The 21,681-nt window shown below is 47.0% G+C and overlaps 1 protein-coding gene across 2 annotated transcripts in view; it reads right to left on the bottom strand.

Moving 5' to 3' along the window:
• Positions 1-21,681, bottom strand: part of Plg (plasminogen) — a 41,084-nt gene that overhangs the window by 6,618 nt on the left and 12,785 nt on the right. The window contains exons 6-18 of one of the 2 annotated variants that reach the window (XM_052750848.1): positions 20,259-20,379; positions 18,773-18,891; positions 16,207-16,369; positions 15,311-15,433; positions 13,253-13,453; positions 11,191-11,372; positions 10,178-10,326; positions 9,009-9,106; positions 6,161-6,165; positions 4,708-4,819; positions 3,177-3,254; positions 2,589-2,729; positions 40-146 (exon numbers count right to left, since the gene is read on the bottom strand). In XM_052750848.1, the coding sequence (XP_052606808.1) occupies positions 40-146; positions 2,589-2,729; positions 3,177-3,254; positions 4,708-4,819; positions 6,161-6,165; positions 9,009-9,106; positions 10,178-10,326; positions 11,191-11,372; positions 13,253-13,453; positions 15,311-15,433; positions 16,207-16,369; positions 18,773-18,891; positions 20,259-20,379 (1,599 nt within the window). Of the gene's footprint in view, positions 1-39; positions 147-2,588; positions 2,730-3,176; positions 3,255-4,707; positions 4,820-6,160; positions 6,166-9,008; positions 9,107-10,177; positions 10,327-10,880; positions 11,373-13,252; positions 13,454-15,287; positions 15,434-16,206; positions 16,370-18,772; positions 18,892-20,258; positions 20,380-21,681 lie in introns of those variants that run through there. The other variant, XM_052750847.1, reaches the window with a different exon arrangement.

Raw genomic sequence — 21,681 nt, 5'->3', positions numbered from 1 at the left:
TTGTCATACTGTCTGTAGGTCGAAGCCAGTTTATCTCACCTTGAGTCTCTCCCCAGCCAGTGATGTAGCAAAGTGTCCGGTCGGCAACCACGTAATTCGCAGAGGGCAGACAAGCTGGAATGACTTTATCGGAGATGATGGCGGGACTGGAAGGTAAGCACCAAATGTTCCATCAGCTGCTCTGCTGGAGGCCTCCACCCTTCAGCTGCAGATCACCCACAGCCTAGTGTCACCCGCCTCAATGTCCCCACATTCTCTGCGCTGATAGGTCTTTACTTCATCGACGCAGAACAATAGAAAATCCTTCATTCTCACACTGCCCTACAGTGTATTATGAGCTAAATGATCCGTTGTGGGAGAGTATCTATGCTTCTGCACATGTGTCCACGCAGGTATCAGACATACACTTGTGCATTTGCAGATAGAGGCCAGAGGTTGATGTCGGGAGTCTTCCTCAACTGCTCATCATCTTATTTTTCGAGACAGGGTCTTCCACTGAACCTGGTGGTCACTGAGTTAGTGAGAATGGCTGTAGTGAGCTCTAGGGATCCATCCTCCTGCCTCTACCTCCCCAGTGCTGGGTTGACAGGTGCACACCTTCATGCCAAGCTTTTGACATGGTGCTGGAGATTTGAGTGTGGGCCCCATGCTTGTGTGGCCCGCACTTTACCGCCTGGTCAGCCCTGTCCTGTGTTTTATGACTTACGATTTAAGATGGTGCCATCCTGTGGATGGCCCATCTAGATGCCACCCAGCTACACTAACACCGAGAGGTATTTGGCCAGAACAAGTTGCTCCCTCTCCTCCTCAGTTAAAAATGATTAAAATGGTTACAGGAATCCAGGCAAACGGTATACAGCAAGCGAGAAAGGAAGCAAAAGGGCCCTGTTCTCAAGGAACTTGCCCCTGCATGGAGTGTCATGGATTCACAAGCGTTCTAACTTTGGTTTCTTCAGAGCTTAGTGAGTTCAAGAGGAAAAATGACTGGGAATGAGAAATGCCGTTTTCATAGGGAATCCACATTGTCTCCAGCTTTTCCCGCCCTCCAGAATGATCAAAACAGACCCAACCTCTCTCAGGGATGTCAGTCACAGGCTCCTTTACAGGACACCAAAGACCTTAGGCCCTCAGGCTGGGAGGTGTGGCAAGAATACAGTAAAACCCAACAACACCTCAGCCTGTCAGAGAACAGGGTCCTCCTATTTGTTGAATCACCTGTCGAGCCATCGAATCGCCCTGAATATCTGAGAGGGCCACCAGGACAGGATGGGTCATGTATTTGCTCATTTGGTGGGGTGCAATGGAAGGTTCTGGGGCACGTGAGGGAGATGAGCTGCTTTATAGAGTCATGCCCCTTCTTTCCTTCTCGCGCATCAAAAGGCCCCAAGACATCACCTCTCAGTTTACAGCCCAGAAACGTTGCCCTGTGTTTGAGACCAGACCTCCCTCAGGAGCTTGCACTGACTGGACCAGCCCCTGTCTCTTCCAGAATCATCTCCCTGTCATCTGGAACCCATCGGGCACAGCTCATGTGCTCCGTGTGCCTGCTGCCTGTCCCAATTGAGTACTTCTCAAAATAGCTGTTTGTGAGCTGTGTCCATGGGGACTTGTTTCCAAACATTCCTAACTCTATGGCACAAGCCTGATCACCCAGTGTCAGGCTTTAAAAAAAAAAAAAAGACACATTTCAGTAGGGGAAATAGGGCCAAAGGAAAGAACAATGGTAGAACTTGTGTTTGTGTTTGTGAATTGTGTCTTGTTCCATTCTGCTCTTCCTATGTGGGCCTGTTTGTTTGAATGTGTGTGTGTGGGGGGGGGCGGTGCCAGCTGAGACCAGAAGAGGGTGTTCAACTCAGGTGGTTAGATTCAGAAGAGGGTGAAGTTCCGGGTGGTTGCGATCTACTTGATGCTGGGAACCAACCTCTAGGCCTCTGAAAAGGCAGCAAGCCCTCTTAAGTGTTGAGCCATCTCTCCAGCCCCACAACATTTGTGGGGTTTTATTTTTGTTGTTGTTTTGGCTTTGGTTTCTGGTTTATTGGGATAAGGTCTCTTTACATAGCCCTGGCTGTCCTGGAACTCACTCTGGAGACCAGGCTGGCCTCAAACCCATAGAGATCTGCCTGCCTCCGCCTCCTAAGTGCTGAGATCAAAGGCGTGCGCCACCATGCCAGGCATGTGATTGTAGTTTTTTTTTAAAGTGCTTTAAGATACATAATCTCATTTGATTCTCTCAGCACATTATGTCAAGAGGACCTTTGTCAGCCTGGGGTAACTGATGGTGAATGCATATTAGCTGGTGAGCATTAGGTGAGGGAGACACTGAGGTGACAGGACACTTTGCATTTTAACTCTTTCTTCACACGGGGAAACTGAGTCCCAATTCCCCTTTCAAGAATGGACCTGTAGGTGTGCAGAGTTAGCTGGATCCTTATTTTCTGATGAATTTTACCCCTGTTTGTCCTAAATCCCCATGCTTTTTGCATCCTAGACAGCACTTCTCTAACCCCGTACATGGTTGTGGCTCATAAAACCCAGCCATGAACCACTGCCTTCACCCAGCTTGGGTGCAAACCCCAGGGAACCCATACCTGGTTAGCTTCAGCAGGGCGATGTCAGCTCGGTTGGGCTCCAAGAACAGTTTGTTTACTTGTAATTGCTGAACATCTGACCCACGAATGTCTTCTTCATGCGCACCCAGGACAACCTTGTAGAATGACGGTCTTGAAGATCTAGAAAAGACGGTGACATTAGAAACAGAACACAGTCCACACCCTTCCCTAGTGTCTTCCTGTGCCATACACTTTGCAAAGCCTCCCAACACATACAACCACCAGAACCTGTGACTTCTGGTTGGCAAGAAACAGAATCCCAGGTTTGTTTGAACCTGTGATGTTCTTGACCTTGGCAGGACCAGTGCCTGCCACTGAGCAGATCTGTTTCTCCAGGCCCATGCTCTGCTCTAGGTCCTTTGCAGATTTTCTTTAGAACATTTCCCTCTTGCCGGGTTGTTCTGGTGACTGCTGTGGACTTCTGCACACATACTCCTGGGTCCCTTTATATTACTACCATGGAAGGCAGGAAGGCAGGATGAGAAGAAAGGAGGGAAGGAGGGAAGGAGGGAAGGAAGGGGCCAGTCTTTAGGAGGAGACCTCATGCCAGGTACCCATGGAACGTACTTCTCCAGGCAGTGTGCAGCAGTCAGCACCCACTCCGGGGATATTAAAGTTCCTCCACAGAAGTGCTGTCCAGTGAGTCTAGGGGGGAAGCAAGAACTTCCATTTAGGCCAAATGTTTCGTTTCATTCAATGGCACAGAAAATCAGAAAGACAAGTTCATTCCCAGCAGACAGGGCTGCCAGCCCATGTACAGAATGGTGGGGATAGTGCACCATCTATCTACCCATCTTAAGATACCTGGGAAAGTATTGGGTGCCACCTCTCCCCATGGAGCAGAGGCAGGGGCTCCAGTGTGAAGTCCTGGGCCTGCACCTTGACCTATTAGCCCTCGACCCCAATGTAAACCACCAGTCAAAACTTGCCCTGGGGGCTGCCTTTATTTCTTATTAGCTAGAGTTTTACAAAAGTCTTCATGACTCATCCTTCGAGGACCCCAAGAGCAATGATTCAGGATAACGAGATCCCTAACTCCCAACCAGGGCATAACGACTAGAATGCAAATAGCTGGGTATGTTGGATCAGGTCAGTAAAAACCAACCAAACAAACAAAGTCTGTGGCTGGAGACACGGCTCAGAGGTTAAAGAACATTGGCTGTTCTTCCAGAGGAGCCGAGTTTGGTTCCCAGCACTCACAGCCCTCTGTCGATCCAGGTCCTGGGGATCTGCTGCCCTCTTCTGGTCTCCAAGGGAACCAGGCACACACATGGTTCACATTCTTACAAGCAGGTGAACACTCATATAAATATAATAATGAAAATAAATCTTTTTTAAAAAAAAAAATGTCAGTAACAGACAGAGTGCAGCCAACCGTGCCCACATCTGTCAGTGGCATTCTGCAAGTTCACAGAGGGACAATAGTTGAGCATGCACAGAGGTATGGAAGTGATCCAGGCAAGCCAGCAAGCCTGTGATGAGCCTGCTGCACGTGTATACTTTAGACGCCACGCCCAGGAAACGTGAATGATGGATTACAGATGTTTTCCGCCATGGACAGTCCTGCTCCCACGGGCTCAGAGGTATCACCCTTAAACCAGGGCAGTCACAAACTGGCTTACTCATATATTTGTGAGTGCATAAGCAGCCTCTATGTTAAATTCAAGGGCATCACAAAAAGGCACAGAGTCTTGTCAAACGCTGGCATCTCTGACAGGCAAGCTCCTACATGCGCCCCCACCTGCACAGTGCCACTTTTGCGAAGACATTCCTTTTATTTTACAGCAGCCAGTGAGCCTATGAACCCCTAAAGCAGCTTCCATGTTCTCTGGGAATGTCATCATTCCACATCGTTTATTGTATTTCTAGAACTTAATGACAGCAGCCCAGAGTTGTTGTTGTTTTTTTTCCTTAAATACCATTTTTGGTCATTTTCAAAGCAGGGAACCTAAGAAGACAGCTTTTTAAACTTTCTGTGGCTGTGTTTACTCCTTAGGAGGATGTAGAGGAAGGTGGTAAAGCTCAGCAGCGTTTGTTTGGGGTGGCAGCTTTGTGAGGCTCACATAAGCAGATGGGGAAAAGTTCTGCAAATTCTTACCTTGTTCTGAGACTGATTTGCCAGGGCCAGGAATGCCGATGGGCCACACAGCCACCCACCACCCTCCCAGGGCATTTCTTCGGCTCCACCTGAGGCTTCCCACACTCAAATGCTGATGCTGTGAAAGGATGTGGGAGAAGAAGGTCACAGTGAGGCAAATGTATTAGTTCTGTCAAACAGTCCTGATAAATTCATGCCCCGTGGCCAGGGGCCAAGTTTGTGACATTCCCAGGGTCAAAAGCAACCTTTAGAACAGTTCCCCCTGAAAAGTGGTGGCAGACAGCAGAGAACCCTATCCTCTGAAGGAGCTATAAACTCTATTTCATTAAATTGGTGTAGCATAGAATTAAAATAAGAGCTTTTCTTGGTGGACTTTGCTCTACCAACATAGTTATCTGTAATATACTTGATATATTATATTTGGAACACCAAGCTTTGCTTGTCAACACCATCTATGTGGCATGCCCAGCTTGCTACCTGCAGCCCACAAGAATCTCAGGACATCTCCAAATGTGGCCCAACACATATGTAGATGACAGCATCCTGTTGCAATGTCAAAATTCCTGAACCATGGAAGATTTCCTGAAGGTCATAGCTCTTATCCCCATTGAAATACAGGATGGTATTTTTTCCTTGTGAATCTGTGTGGGTTATGTGTCTGTCTGTGTATATCTGTGTCTGTATGTGTAGACAGCAAGTACACTATCCTCAGCTCAATTTTACCTCCACTGTTGTAGAATATTATTTTAAGATGTGTTATATTTGTTTATGCTGTAGAACATTTGTTTTAATGATGTAAAGATGTGTTGCATGCTTTTATGTTGCATTTGTTTAACTCTGTGAAGCTGTGTTACTGTGCTTGTCTAAAACACCTGATGGTCTAATAGAGTGCTGAACAGCCAATAGTGAGGCAGGAGAAAGGATAGGTGGGGCTGGTAGGCAGGGAGAATAAATAGAAGGAAAAAATTGGGAGGAGAAGAAGAAAGAGAAAGAGTAAGATCAAGGAATGAGAAAAGAAGGGTCCAGCCACCCAGCCACCCAGCCACAGAGCCAGCTATGGAATAAGAGTGAAAGTAAGATTTACAGAAGTAAGAAAAGGAAAAAGTCCAGAGGAAAAAGGTAGATGGGCTAATTTAAGTTAAGAAAATGTGGCAAGAAACAAGCCAAGCTAAGGCCAGGAATTTATAATTAAGAATAAGCCTCTGTGTGTGATTTATTGGAAGCTGGGTGGTGGGCTCCCCAAAAGAGCAAAAACAACCAACAAACTTCTTTCTGCTGGTTTAAGCACAGACCCAACCCTCCCTCTCCCACCCTACCCCACCCTGCACACTGCCCCAAACAGCATACGATAATCAACCACTAACAGTCAACCCCCGTGCCCTCTTCTGCTTTTCCTGTTAACCTCCTGTATGTGCCCCCTCTCATCACCCAGCCTGCCAGTTAACTAGAGAACAGGGTCTGCATCCCATCTTCAGTAACTCCCGCTAACAGGGATGCAGGGGATATTCAAAAACACTTCTTGGTGGCCTGCAGCCCCAAAGTCTTCAGAAAGGTAACTGTAAGCATTGTTCATAGCATTCCCCAGAAGAAATTTCTCTTAGTCCACACTTTGGGATAGGTGGAACCCGAATTTCCCACTTTCTCTTTGCCGTGGCCTGTTCTGAGAATCTATGTAGCGAAGGCTTTTCAAAAATAGCTGTGTTGTGATGGGAGCACCCTCTCTGAAGCTCAGGAACGACCACTGCGTCTTGCACTTTACACACGTGCACACGCTGGTTAGGGTTTGTCAGCTACAGTCACCTGGGAAGAGGGAATCTCGGCTGAGGGATTGCCTCCATCGGATAAGCCTTTGGGCAAGTCTGTGGGGGCATTTCCTTGATTAACGATTGATGCGGTAGGGCTCGGCCCACTGTGGGTGGTGCCATCCCCTGGTCAGGTGGCCCTGCGTGGTACAAGTAGGCTGATCCAGTTATCAGGAGCAAGCTGGTAAACAGTGTTCCCCCACAGTCTCTGCTTCAGTTCCCATCTTCAGATTCCTGCCTTGAGCTCCAGCCTGGCTTCCCTCAGAGATGGACTGTGATGTGAAAGGGTAAGCCAAACGCATGCCTTTTCTTCGAGTTGCTTTGGGTCATGGTGTTTTATCATGACAACAGAGAAACTAACTAGAACAGACATTGGTACCAGTGAGTAGGCTATCGCTGTGACAGACCTCATCATGTCATTTTGGGGAGGATTGTGGGAGGGTTTTGGAGATTTGTGCTGGCGCTTAAGGAGCTATTCTGTGGGAGCTTAGAAGACAAGAATGTTGAGAAAAATGACGGCCTGGCTTGTGACATTTCAGACGGGAGTTTGAGAGTCCCTCAAAAACATTACTGGCCCTATTTACATGGTATTTAGAATTAGGACTCTCTGAAGTGAAACCTTTTTGCTTTGCTAGTAAAGTTGATGCCGGTCAGCTGGGGCCAGACAACCAGCTGTGATTAACAAGAGACCAGCACCACGGAGCTGGAACCTCCTGGAGACTCCTCAGGTTAGCACACAGGAGATAACAGGAGTCTGTTTGGGGTGGGGGTGGGGTGGAGCTGCATATCAGGCTGGCAGTGGAACTTGGCAAATTGTGTCTAAGTATCTCCCACGTGGTACTGGTTTTGAAGGCATGGAGGAATTAGAGAGAGCAGCTGAGGCTTGGCATCGTGGGATGTGGCTTTGGGTACCAAGGCCTGACGCTTGACTCATGCTGAGAAAGACCCTCTGGTAGCCAAGGCTATTTCAGAGGGGATCAGAGGTGAGAGGATCTGTGAAGCCAGGACACAGAGTCCAGGGTTGGAATGCCATGCCAGGCACCACTTAGAGGCAGCCTGTGCAGGGAAGGAAAAAACAGTGGAGGAGGGGCAGTCAAAGGATAGAAACTGAGAGGAGAGATTGAGAGACACTGAGACCCCAGGAACTTCCAGGTAAAGAGGCCACCAAGACAGTTTCTTCTGAATAAACACAAGCCCCCACTAGAGAAAAAGATCGCCATCCACTTCCCTAACTCTGGAGGCCTCAGCGTTATCTTACAGTAACACTGACAAGCAAGCCCTGACCATCACCTTCCCCTCTCCTTCCACTCCCTGTTCCACCCAAAAGCCACCTACAAGCTCCTAACTACTGCCCCCAAATACCGGGGACACACCCCGGGAGAGCTTTGCAAGCTAAGCCCCTCCCCCAGGCTAGCACACTGGGAGAAAGAGGAGTCCACAATGACAGGCACTGACTGCAGAGTTGGTGCGCACAGAGCGAAGCAGCTTCGCCTGCAGACACATCCCAATCTCAAGAACTAAGGTCAACGCCCCTTTCCCAGGTCCCAGCCTCTGCCTCCCCAAAGGAGTCTCAAATCCCCAAGGATGGGACCCAACGTGCCATCTCTAAGTTGGGGGTTAGTGACTAGAAAATCGGGACTCCGGGAGGAGGAGTGGGGTTGACAGAAAGATCTGCATCCTTTTCCATGAAATTGTAGGAAGGTGTCTTGTGGGCTTTCAATATATATGTGTGTGTGTTCTCCCATCTCTGATGCTGAAGAGGAAAATATCTGTGGTGCTTAGATGAGAGATGTCCTTCAAGGGCTCATGGATGGGAATACTTGGTCCCCAGGCGATGGACTTGTTTGGATAGGTCAAGGAACTTTTGAGATGCAGAGTCTTGAAGAAGGAAGTCCATCACTAGGGGCGGGCCTTGAGAGTTGGTTACCTCATCCCACCTCCCGTTCACTCTGCTTCCTTGGGTGCAGTTGATGTGGTCCCTAAGCCACTCTCCTGCCGTCATAATGCAGTCTCTGCCGTTGTGGATGTCTAGTTCCTTGGAACGGTAAGCCCTGAGTGCGTCCTTAGGTTGCTTTGCGACGTGGCATTTTATCATAGCAGCAGCAAAATCGCTAATGCACGCCCTAGCCCAACTTGGTCTGTGTGCATCTCAAGTCAGAGGTGGAAGAGTTGACGGGAAGCCTCCTGGAGCCCATTAGTTAGTTCTCTCTACACTTGGAGGATTTCGCATTAAGTCTAGTTGATGTGGGGCCAGGACAATAATAGGCCAGGTTTGAGATGCTCGTATGAAAGAGGGCTCAGGGTAAGAGGCGGCTTTTCCTTCCTCAGGGACACCTGGCTCAAAGCCTGTCCAGAGTGGGTGGTTGTTTTGTGGTGTAGGACCTCATGAAGAAGATGGCCACTCGGTGTGTTGCAAAGTAGTTTCCTTACAAAAAAAAAGGAAAGAAGGGAAGAGGGGAGAGAAGAGAGAGGAAGGGAAAGGGAGGGGAGGGGAGAAACTTACCACACAATGGGACGTCACAGTAATCGTAAAGTTTTCTGGGGTTCATTGTATAGCACCAAGGACCATTGACATCGCCGTCTGGGTTTCGGCAGTACTGAAAAGAGACAGGCATTTGAGGGGAGGCTCCCCTGGGGTAGAGGGGATCCAGATGCAGAGACCTAAACCTTCTTACAGGGTGGAAGGGAGTGTCCCTCTGCTTTCTTCCCTTCTTGTTTTTGGATAAAGTTGGTTTAGGGTGTTTATAAAGCCCCAGTCTCAGACTGTCACTGATCATGTCTCTGCTCAAACCAAGGTCCAGCTAGGGAGCCACTCCCTGAGCCAGATGTGAGAGAGCCAGCATCAGGGACAGTGGGGCATTACTGGCTGTCTTGTCATTGGTTAGCTCCAATAATCCTGTGCCTCATGAAGCCTTGTTGTTGATTAGAAATGTCTGTACCCTCCATGGGTCAAGACAGAAGGGCAATGCTTTCTCTGATAGTGTGAAACAATAAATACAATGTGGTCTCTGCTCCATGGTTTCTGACTCCTACAACCTATGCTCTATCCAGAGGAGCATCAGACACATCTCCTAAAGCTTTTGTGACTTCCTTGATTGACAAGAGCATCTTTTGTTCTAATGAAGTAACCAAAAAAGCCTCTAGAGGGGCTCGGGATGTGGGGGTGGAGGGGGTTCTGCAGAACCAACTGTGAGCTAATTAAGCATTGGGACTTTTAGCCATACACTCTGACCCCTGACAGAGGGAGACGGCCTGATGGTTGCTTTGGCCACCAAAGGTCAGTACTGTGAACAACCACGTCAACATAACGAAGCATCCATTAAAAAAAAAAAAAAGGCACATATTCAAAGAGATTCCCAGGAGTTGTGGGGTTCTGGAGAATGATGTGCCCAGCGAGGTCAAGACACTTCCTCTCTCCATGCAGTGTCTACCACACCTCTTCACAGCAGTTATCCCAGGAGCCATGCGATCTGGCTGTTTCCAGACAGTATCATAACGGAGTCAAACTGTAGGACGCCCAGCTGTGGTCTCGGCCTTGTCCTCCCGACCCCCCGACCCCCCGACCCCCGACCTACTCCAATTCGGTGTAACCCCAAACTCAATCTGTTCAAAGGTTGGTCAGGAAAATGCAGTGCAGACCAGAACTCGAACCAGGGTGGCTTGCTTACATTCTTTTCGAGACCTGCCCGTGGGTTTGTCTGTGGGGTGAAGATGCTGTGCCTGTGGGGCTCCTGGGCAGCCCATTCCTGGCAGGGAATGCCAGCGGCAGTCACGGCCGTTTTGCCCCGATAGTCTTTACCATTCCCGTGCATGCAGTCTGTAGGAAGGGAAGAGGGAGATTATGTACCCCTGGGTAGCCCAAGCATGACACAGAACGAGTGTGTTAGTGCTGGCTTGCTCTAATACAGTGGTGCTCAACCTTCCTGAGACTTTAATCCAATTCCTTGTGTTATGGTGACCCCCAGCATAAAATTATTTTCATTGCTTCTCCATAACTCATTTTACTACAGTTTTGAATCATAATGTAAATATCTGTTTTCTGATGATCTCAGGTGACCCCTGTGAAAGGGTCATTAGATCCTCAAGGGGTCTGGCCCCACAGGTTTGAGAACCGCTGCGCTAATATGTTGGATTGCTCTCCAGTGGTAAACCCAGTGTCTCGGCGAACACTGACATGCTGGCAATTAACAAGACTTGCTACTTAGTTTAAGAAATTGCCAGCGGTGGTGGCACACACCTTTAATCCCAGCACTTGGGAGGCAGAGCCAGGCAGATCTCTGTGAGTTCAAGATCCAGGACAAGCACCAAAACTACACAGAGAAGCCCTGTCTGGGGGGGGGGGGGGGGGGTTGTCAGAAATGTTTCTAGGCACAGGCTTAGAAACCATCTCAACATTGGTAGGATGTTTTAGAAGAACACAGGAAAGCCCAACTTTACAACAGTATGAATAGTTAGAACACCTGGAGAGCTCACAGAGTGCCTTAGGAAACTGTCCACCCACCTTCTACCAAAGATTGCTTCCCCACCTGCCCTAAGATGGAACTGAGGCTCATTCCACACAGCAGACCCTCAGCCCACACTGGTGTCCCACACAATGTGGGAGCATCCACATCAGTAACACTTCCTCCTCTGTGTCCAGTGTCCACATCTGCCCACAGACATCTGGCCACTGGCTCCTTACCTGGCTCAGGGGTGGCCTGCACGTCTGGAATTTGGGGAACCACGGGTGATTCTGCAGCGCCCCCTCCGGTCTCAGAGCATCTCCTCAGGTTGCAGTATTCCCACCTGACTCTCGGGTCAGTGGTGTAGCACCAAGGGCCCTTGTCGGCATCTGGGTTCCTGCAGTAGTTCATTTCTAAGCCGCTGCAAATCCCAAGACAGTGTGGTCAGCAGTGGTGGAGGAATCCAGCTCCTTCTCAATTATGTTACAACAACAGTGTTAGCAAAGTACCTTTGAAACATCCCATTGAAGATACTAACATGCATAATCACAAATGGTCCTCTTAACCAAAACTGAGATGAAGTAAATATAATGTATTTATATTGTATACATTTATAATGTATTTACATTGATACAATTATATCAATGTAAAATATATAATAATGTACAATATAATAATTTACATTGTATCGATGGAAAAGCAGGCATCATAATAGTCTCCTTTGACACTCTGCTAAATACTTTTCCCCAATGTAGATCTAGAAATGTAATTTTAGATTTAAAAAAAAAACACAAATATATCGATATCTTGCTTTGTTTGGGGTTTGAGTTGGGGACATTGTTTTTCTACACAGCATTTGTTACTCCCAGACCATTCTGGAAAAAGATGCCCTTTATGCACTAAGCTGCTTTGCTGCCTGCCCTGGAGAATCATTTGCCCCTATGAGCCAGAGTTTGTTTTTGGACTGTCCCCATTTCCTTGGCCTGTGTCCCTTCCTGCCAACACCATGATACTACCGTGTCTTGATCACTACGCTGCTGTGGACTTGAGTGTCAACCCTCCAGAGCCGTTCATTTAAACATTATCTTGATGATGCTGAAATGTTGGCCTGTAAATGTTGCCACTTTCTCCAAAAACAGACTGCTAGGATTTGTGGGCTGACTCCAAAGCCTGACTTGGTAAGGGACTGATAATCTATTTAATCTTTTGATCGATAAACAGGATCTCTCTCTCTCTATTGAGCTTTTAATTTCTCCTTAACAATGTTTAAGCTATTCAGTACGCAGTTCTTAGGTATGCTATATTAAAAATTTCGCTAAGTATTTTGTGGTTTTCTTATATAGACCTGCTGCTCTTTGAACATGCAAATCCCTCAGTCATTAGGACTGTCTGCATTCATTAGTCATGCGCCCTGCGTATAAAGATGGCTGTGCTTCATTTCAAACCCTGAGGCCCTTCCTTTTCTTCTGTCCTTTGCTCTCTTCCTCCCTCCCTCCCCTCTGTCCCTTCCTCCTCCTGTCACACCCTTCCTTCTTCCTTTCCTCTTCCCTCACATCCTGTCCCTTCCTTTCTTCCTCCATTCTTCCCTCCCTTTCTTCCTTCCTTCCTAACTTGCTTTTTTCCTTCATTCCCTCTGTCCCCACTTCCTTCGTTCCTTCTTTTTCTCCCTCCTTCACTCCGTCTCTTCCTCCCTCCCTCTCTCTGTCCCTCCCTCCCTCCCTCTGTCCCTCTCTCCCTTCCTTCCTGTCTTCCTCCCTCTCCTCCTCCCTTCCTAACTCCCTTGCTTCTTCCATTGTCTTACTGCCTTGGCTACCAACATTGGTACTCTCTGGCAACGCATCCCCCTTCAGAGCACTGTGCTCTGGGCCTGGTGAGGGGACTGAAAGACGTAGAGATGCAGATGCAGCTAGAAAGGTTGGCCTGGAAGCCAAGCACAAAGGCAAACTCAAACTCCACTCCAGTTAGAGTGACACATCCCCATGCTGAGAGACGACAGCATGATCTTTAGCACAGGTTGGGTGATGGTACTGTTTCTAAGCTTTATGGTGACTTGTTCTCACAAGGTTTCCACCAATGGAAACTTACTACTCCTTGCTTCCACAAAATTTCTCAAGAAAGGGAGCCAGACGATGGCTTCTCTTCTCTCGGGCTCTTTTTGTGAAAGCCAAGTTCCTGACGTTGTCTGCCCCATGTGCCGGTCTCATAGAAATTTGGTTCAAAGGAGTTAGCTTAGAGCATGGGTCACTTAAGGGAATCCTAAGTCAGCTATTAGTCCTTTCATGGTTCAAATCAAAGACATACGCATTTGGGAAATTCTCTGGGGTCTTCTGATGCCGGTGCGGGGTCATAGATGCCCAGGACTGGCACTTTTTCCCTGTGATGGTGGTGGACGAGGTACCCCGGTAGCTCTGCCCGTTGCCTTGGTAGCATTCCTGGACCACAGGTGTTTGCTCTGGTAGAAGCAGAAGAAATGGAGCCAAATAAGATGTGGAGCAGACAGACCTGGGCACTGATTTATGACACACGCAGTAAGGCGCTGTGGGAATTCTCACTACTGCTTTTCCATATTAACAGGTAGAGAAACATCAAGGACACTCATGCACACACAATGCACTCACACACACAAGATTTATAGTGTTGTAGAACATATCATAAGAACAAAACAAAACCCTTGGAAGAGGAACAGAAGAGGTCAGAGTACTGTTAACTGGAAATGTCATTGTGTACAAGTTATTTTTATGAATTACTGCCAGGTGTTCATGAGAACAAGAGGACAGACAGGATGCTCCATGATGAGGGCAGCAGGTGGGACCGGGTGAAGGACAGACCTGAAGTGCTTGCATACTTCCCTAGATCCTCTCTTTGCTCATAGGACACTAAAGCCTGGAGCTTCTGGAGATAGGGTGGAAGGTGGCCCTGCATCAAGGCCACATAAAAAGCTGTTGCTTCTCAAAGATGACCACAGTCAGACACAGTCAGATGGGGATTGTGAAATAGTCTTAGTTAGTTGTTAATGGATTTTTCTGGTGAAGATGACCAATAAGTGTGGTGATATTTTATTTGTGCTGAAATGTGATATTTTATTTGTGTGTTAATAAAGTTTGCCTGGAGATCAGAGGTCATAGCCATAAACAGAAGTCAGGCGGTGGTAGCACATGCCCTTAATCTGATCACATGACAGGCAGTCTCTGTGTGTTCAAGGACACAGCCAAGCGTGGTGACACATGCCTTTAATCTCAGTACCAACCATAGAGACCTGGAGGTCTGTATAGACAGGCAGTGATGAGGAAGTGATGTGGCTGGGCTTAGAGCCAATGAGAAGACAGAACAGCAAGGCAATAAAGGCACAGATTAGACAGGAAGAGGCTCTCTTGGGAAGCGATGGTGAGGTGGTGAGCTAAGGTTAGTTGGCAGCTATTGCTCTGATCTCTACGGCTTGCACCCCTGCCTGAATTTGGCTCTGTGTTTTTTATGTCATAAGACTGTTTAGAAATTCATCTACAAATATGTGTGGATAAAAAGAATTTCAGCAGAGGTAGAAACTTCTAAAACTAGTAACAAAATAGAAATTCAAGAGCAAAGTCCACTGCATCGGAGGTGGTGAATTCCTTTAATGGCTTCATCAGCAGGTGAGGCAGCTAAGACAGGTGAACTAAAGTGTGACACAAAAAAGAAAAAAGATGGGCGGTGGAAATGAAACGGGACAGAACAACTACCTTAACGATGGACTTAAAGCCAACCACACACAACCAATATGAGTGCAAGCATCTCAGTCAGAAGGTGAGTAAGTCACACCAACACGAGTGTGGGCAAAAGTTTCACACCAGTAAGATAAAATCGGAATGAGGAATATTTTCAGAAGCAAGGGAAGATGTTATACCATAACAAAGGAGACAGTTCATCAAGAAGATAGACATTTTCAATGTGTATGTGCCTACCGACAGAGCTTCCCAATGCAGAAGGCTAACAGCAATGAAAGAAATATAGACTAATCTATCGTTAAAGTTGGACATGGAAGCAATACAATAGGAATACAGAACCCTAATAAGATTTGTTTACGTTGACTTTTAGAAAAAAAACAAAAACATTCTGAGCACAACAACAGAAAGTCAAATTTTCCAGAGCTCGGGAAACACTCACCAAGGCTGTGTCCTGAGCCACTAGACAACAGATTGAAAACACCGTAATTGAAATCTTACAGGCAGCACTCTGACCCACAGCCCCAGATCAAGTGCAGCAACGGTCCCCCACACTGATAGGCCGTGAAGAGGCCACTGGAGCACAAACGTGAACAGAGCAATAGGGCCCTGAGCGAACTCTCGTGACCCACTCATACCTGAGGAATCGGAAAGTTCTGGCAGTGATGCAGAGGAATCACAGGACGGAATGTCACAGTATTCCCACCTCACTTCGCTGTCGGTGGTATAGCACCAGGGAGCAGTTTTTCCATCAGGGTTACGACAGTAGTTTTCTTCCAAATTTCTACAACAGAAGTATGAGTTTTGCTCTTCAAAGAGTTAAATAAGCAAGGTGTATACATGCTTGTTAGAGGGAGTGCTGCACATGTCTAATACTCTAAAATTACGTACTGAATGACTGACAGGTACCAGAATGAAGCTTAAGTCAAGCTTAGGCCTCACATAGGGTGTCATGGACTCTGGCCCAGAAGACTGGATGGCTATAATCTATTCCTTGTCTTCATGTGAGGGGCTAGGTCTTTAGTTCTCTGTTGGGCACTATGTTGTATGCTGGAGTATTGAGTATTTTCCATACTGTTCTTAGAGTCTCAAACTTACTGTCTCTAGAGTAGAGCCCAAGAATTTGCATTTCTGGGGGCTGGAGAGATGGCTCAGAGGTTAAGAGCACTGACTGCTCTTCCCAAGGTCCTGAGTTCAATTCCCAGCAACCACAGGGTGGCTCACAGCCACCTGTAATGAGATCTTGTGCCCTCTTCTGGCCTGCAAACATACATGCAGACAGAACATTGTATACACAACAAATAAATCTTTAAAAATAAAAAAAAAAAAAAAAAAACTTAAAAAAAATTTTTTCATTTCTGGTAAGTTCCTGATGGTATTGGTGGGGCGCACTTTGAGGAAGACTTGGAACAGGAAAAACATTACTGAACGTCAACCTTCCTTGCATGTGACCTGATCAGTCTTCATTTTTGAGTTCTTTATAGTACAACCAAGGTGGAGTCAATGGACTTCACAGCCCACAGGGACAGGGTAGGGAAGGAGTTGGGAGGGACATACTTGCAGGGGAAATTTTCTGGCGTCTTGTTGTGCTTCTGAGGAGTCTGCTCACTCCAGCGCTGACAGGTTTTCCCGGACACAGTGACAGCCACGGTCCCTCTGTAGTTCTCGCCTCTTCCCTTCAGACATTGATAGGTTGGACCAGGAGGGGGTGGGGGTGTAGCTTGAAGAGGGAAAGCATTGGTCATGAATGGTTTTCTATGAAGAACTCACCGACAGATGTTATGGGAGGGTGGATGCAAGATGCTCTGCCCTGCCCTCTGACTCCCCTCCTGGGATTTTACACTTGGGAACAGCTTAGTGTTTTCAGTTTGGTAGAATCTGTGTCTATAAGGCCATTTCATTGGCAGCTTCTCTAAAAGTGGACCCTTGAATCAGATGTTTCTGTCCCTGGTCTTTTCTGTTCATCAAGCATGGCAAGAGTCGGTGTTAAGTCCTCTCTCCCCATCCCCAAGCCCTTACACATGCCAGTGATCCGGGCCCTTTGATGAAGAACATGTGATTCACTGGGTAAACACAACTGAGCAGTACCCACCTCCCATACAGGCGCACAACTGAGAAAGAGCCCGTGGGAAAAGGTAAATGTCTTTGATATGCATGCATCTTAACAGTAGAGCTTCAAAATACAGAGGGCAAACAGAAATCCACCATGGAAGCTGGATATGTAACCAGCCATTTCTCAATAACCAAGAGAATAAAAATACAGAGGAGCAACACTAGCCACGTATCTTTAAGGAAAAGCGTACAACCAGAAATTAAGATATTATTGAGAGGACAAAAGAAAAAAAAACTGGCGTAAGGAGGTAGACTGTCTGAGGAGCTCTGCTTCTCAGTGATGGCCAAGCCAAGGAGGGAGGCTGTCCCGGCATTCTTCTCTAGCATTTGCTCATGGTCTTTCTACAGTTTCAGACTCTCCATTCCCGTTATCCCAGAAGGAACAGTGTGAAGTAGCTTCCCACATGTGTCACTTTTATGAGCTCTAGTTCCCCTGAGCACCCCCAAGTTAGACGTCTGAAACATCTAGGTTCTCACAGACATCTGTGCTGGCAAAGCAGCAGTTAGAAAAAACAAAACAAAACTCGGGCTGGTCATGAAGTTCATGAAACAGCTATGATGGCGGGCTCCCTTCAGCTTGGGGAAGACTGGAATGGCAGAGGCATCACCCTGCATTTGAGCGTGATTATGAAGAAGGGCGCTGACCTGACTAACGCCATTTCCTTTTGTCTCTATTTTTACCTCTTTAACTCTTTCTTGGTTCTGTAGTCACCTTGGATTTGAGGAATGACTGGGCTGATGTGTTAAGCTGTGTGTGTGTGTGTGTGTGTGTGTGTGTGTGTGTGTGTGTGTGTGTGATGTTCACAGGGGTGCAAGTGGAGGCCAGATGACTTCTCTGTCATTTCCTAGACATTTTCACTTTTTTTGAGACAGGGTCTTTTACTTGGAAGTACCAAGTAGGCTAGACTGGTCAGCTGGTCAGCAAGACCCAGGGATTGGCTTGTCTATACCTGCCTCTGCCTGCCTCCACCTGCCCAGGACTATGATTATAAACTACCACCACCGTGCTCAGTAGTTGTTGTTTTCATGTAGGTTCTAGAGACTGAACTCAGGCCACCAGGCTTGTGGGGCAAGTTACCTACTGAACGATCTCATCAGCCTCTGGATCATGACAAGAGTGAAATTACCCCTAAGAAACTCTGAACCTCTCGGGACAGATTGTCCCTAAGTAAGGGCAGCTGTACACGATGGTGAGTGTGCATCCCAGAGAACCATCATCTCCTGGGAACCAGACCACTCCTCAAGTGATGATGAAAACAGCTTGTCCAGCAAAAGCCGAGCTGAGATGATAATCAACAGCCCACTTGTGACTGAGACCACATGCTCCATCAGCTATATGAGCCCCAAGCCCCTCTTCCTTTGTTTCTCCCTTTCTAGAAAGTCTCAGAGCTCCTGTCCATCCCTTACAGATGAACTGGGCGTCGCTGAACCCCTTTATCTGTACTTCTCAATGTGGCCACACGGATGACATCTTTTTCGGCTTATGTGTCTGTCTTTCACCATTCCTGCATTTTTATTTATTTTATTTTAAATTTTATTTATTTATTTATTTATTTTGGTTTTTCGAGACAGGGCTTCTCTGTGTAGCTTTGCTCCTTTCCTGGATCTCGCTCTGCAGACCAGGCTGGCCTCGAACTCACCAAGATCCACCTGCCTCTACCTCCCGAGTGCTGGATTTAAAGGCGCGCGCCACCACCGCCCCGGCCATTCCTGCATCTTTAACGGGCGAACTGGAGTGGGTGTTGAGTCCAGTCGGTTAGGGCTGCTAGAGCTGGAGTTTTGTCTTAAAACTGACAATATTCACAAAAGGCAGAAGTCTCTGAGTGAGGAAAAAAAATCAACAAATGGGTATTCCTATCAGCTACCTAACTAGCTAATAAATCGGATGAAAGGGGACAACAGCATCCTGCAGATCTGTGGGCCACTCCTTAGGACCTGCACTCAGCACCAACACACTTCCAGAACAGGACAGTAGGGGGCGCCCAGTGTATTGGGTATGAACTGAACTTACTGCAGCGGGGGATGTTGCAGTATTCCCAGCGTTTGTTGGGGTCTGTGGTGAAACACCAGGGGCGAGGCTCCCCGTCAGGATTACGGCAGTAATTCATCTTCAGGTTCTTGCTTGGAAATCTGGGTGGACAAGAAGGATTTTTTTTTTTTTTTTTTTGGTTTTTCTTAATAGTAATAATAAACATTCATGCACGAGAATCTTTGAGAGTGAGCAACCATTGTGCAACCCGCAATTAGAGGAAGGTGGTCCTCTGCTGGCAATCCAGGAAGAAAGGTAGGCTCAGTCTTCCAAGGACTGTATTTCTAGAATTTTCCACGTGCAAGACTTACAGAAGAGGGTGAGAAACTGTATCTTTCTAACCATCCCGAATTTTAAAGTAAGCAAACTCTGGTTATCCAGCTACCAATAACAGCAATCTTCAAAGTGCTCACTGTCTGAAGACAGTGATGTAGTGCAGGTGGGAAGTTGATGCCTGGTCCTACTGGTCTACCAGGCTCCCAACCCACTACAGGAAGCTTAGAGAATCCAAGGTGAGGGAACTGTGTTTCTGCAAGCACCTGGTGAGACCTCCTTGGCAGGGACCCAGGGGTTTAACTGGGAGATTGTCTCTGTTCCTGGTTCCTCTCTGAGACTGAGTGCTTAGGACAAAGAAAAAAGCCAGCAATGGTCGATTCATTCCCCCCTCTTCTGGTTTTCTACAGCAGACTTGACTTAGAGTCACACTTTGAGGACAGACACTACCATGCTTGCCTTTGAAAGGCAATGGCAGGAACCATATTTTAAGCTATATAGCATAAGAGATGCAAAAACTCAATGATGTCATCTCCCACAGGACAGCTGTGGCTTAGCCACATTACCTTGAGTCTTAGAGTCCTTATTAACGGTACTGGTGTCATCACAGAGGGTGGGGGACGAGCATGGCGTCTGTGGGGAGATGTTTTCCTGTGCAAAATGTGAGCTTGAATCCTTGCAAGCACTTGCTCTGAAAAACCACCATTGCTGTCTGGAACAGGGACCCCCCCCCCCTTGGCACTGTTCTTAAATTCACAGTCAATTTTGAGAACTGACTCAGTGTAAATACACATAAAATATCAGAGATTTGTAAGACCCTTGATAGTCATTCACCCATAGAGCACAGTCAGAAATCGACACTGTGACTGGTGTAAAAAAGGAAAGGAAGGGAGTGAAAGGGGAATACACAAGCTAAGTGTGTTTCTCAGTTTTAACAGAAACACAAATTGGCTGTGGATTCGGTTATAACCCAAATTCTATTCAGAGGGCCTGGGATGCTGCATTTCTAACAAGCATCCATGATGCCCCTGGGCCATGTGATGTGTAGTAAGAACATACACTTCATATGCAGCCTACAGGGGAGGATGCCAGCTTTGGAACCCAAAGCCACCCAGCCTTCCATTCCTGAAGCCAGCAGAAACATTTAAAGAGCAGTGCATGTCTAAAGAGCCTCAGCCTTGACTGCAAGACTTACTTGGCAGGAATATATCCATGGGTGTGTGGGCTCTGTGAGTCCCAGGCCTGGCAGTCAAGTCCAGACATGGTCTTGGAGATTTTTCCCTCATAATTTTCTCCACTGCAGTGCATACATTCCTCTGTACAGCGTGGGGAGGGAGGGGAGAGAGAAAGAAAGAAACTGAGATGAAGCCCATGGAGCATAGACTCTAGAGAGGTCTCCAATGCTCCCAGCCACCCATTCACACCTGACTTCTGTTAACCACTTGGCAGTAGATGACTCGGAATATTCTGATGCAGTCAGTGCCCTGTTCGCTTTCTGAGGTGGCATATTTGGGTCTGTGGCCCCTTAACTATGGTGACCATGGTCAAATTCAGAAACTGCCACACACATCCTTGAACTTGGAGGCACACATGGAGAAGCCACATATTCTCAGAAGCCTGTACAGTCTTCATTTTAATTTTTAAATAGTGGAAGTCATTTCTAGAATGATCTTTTAAAATTCTATGAATTTATTCTTACCACTTGATGACTGATAAATATATAGGAACCATCTTGGAATGTTTCTGCTGGACTTTCTGTTTGTTCCCAGTGACCTCACTGGAGGCTGCGACTCGCCTCAGTCACCCAAGTGTCTGTGTATTGCTGAGAAATGTGACTGATGGGGGTAGGCTGGGTGTTATCATGTTTGTTTGTTTGGTTTTTTTTTTTTTGCTCTCTAATTTATTTAAAAACTAGACTTGGACTTGTTAAAATCCCATGTTGAGGAGGAATAACACATAACTGGAATTTTTATGGGGTCATAAAAAACAGCTGTGAAATTGACATAAAAAGCATGTGTTCATGGGATTTAAAGGCCGAATGGCCTGTGACCATCCATATCCAGATACAAGCGCTCCTCTGTCCGTATAGGTAAAGGAATGAGAAATGCGAGTTGGCACCTGAAACATGCCCACATTGCCTCATAGCCCCCACTTGGCTCTTCTTTCTTGCTCTAATAAACACACATAGACATAGGGAATGAAGACATTTTTCCAGTCTGATGTCTTAATGCTGTGAGCATTGGGCTGAAGTTCTCTGTGAATCTGATTAGCCCACTAGAACGCAGGCGTGCTGACACAAAAATGGGTGTGTTGCCTAACTTCACACCCAACAGCAGGATCGCCCACATCAAATCAATACTCTCCTGTGCTCGAACTGCATTGATTTTTGTGGGTTTAATTTCGCTATTTAATTCCAACCATGTTTGGGGTTTCACACTGCCTGTGGGTTTTAACCAAAGAAATTTGTACCCATGTTTTGGATCTGGCTATACATGTGCACATGTTGCGATAGCATTTTAATAAAGATGGCTAAGGTCTGAACTGGGCTTCTTTACAAGGGGTGAGTCCATTACTCCATTCTATGATGTAAAACGTGAATCAGTTTTTAAATGACATCT

Source organism: Peromyscus californicus, unplaced genomic scaffold (genome assembly GCF_007827085.1).
Source record: "Peromyscus californicus insignis strain IS unplaced genomic scaffold, ASM782708v3 Scaffold_22__1_contigs__length_63687245, whole genome shotgun sequence".
In the NCBI taxonomy this organism is placed as follows: Eukaryota; Metazoa; Chordata; class Mammalia; order Rodentia; family Cricetidae; genus Peromyscus; species Peromyscus californicus.
The sequence above is the reverse complement of the archived record's forward strand: the minus strand, read 5'-3'. Positions and strand labels throughout refer to the sequence as shown.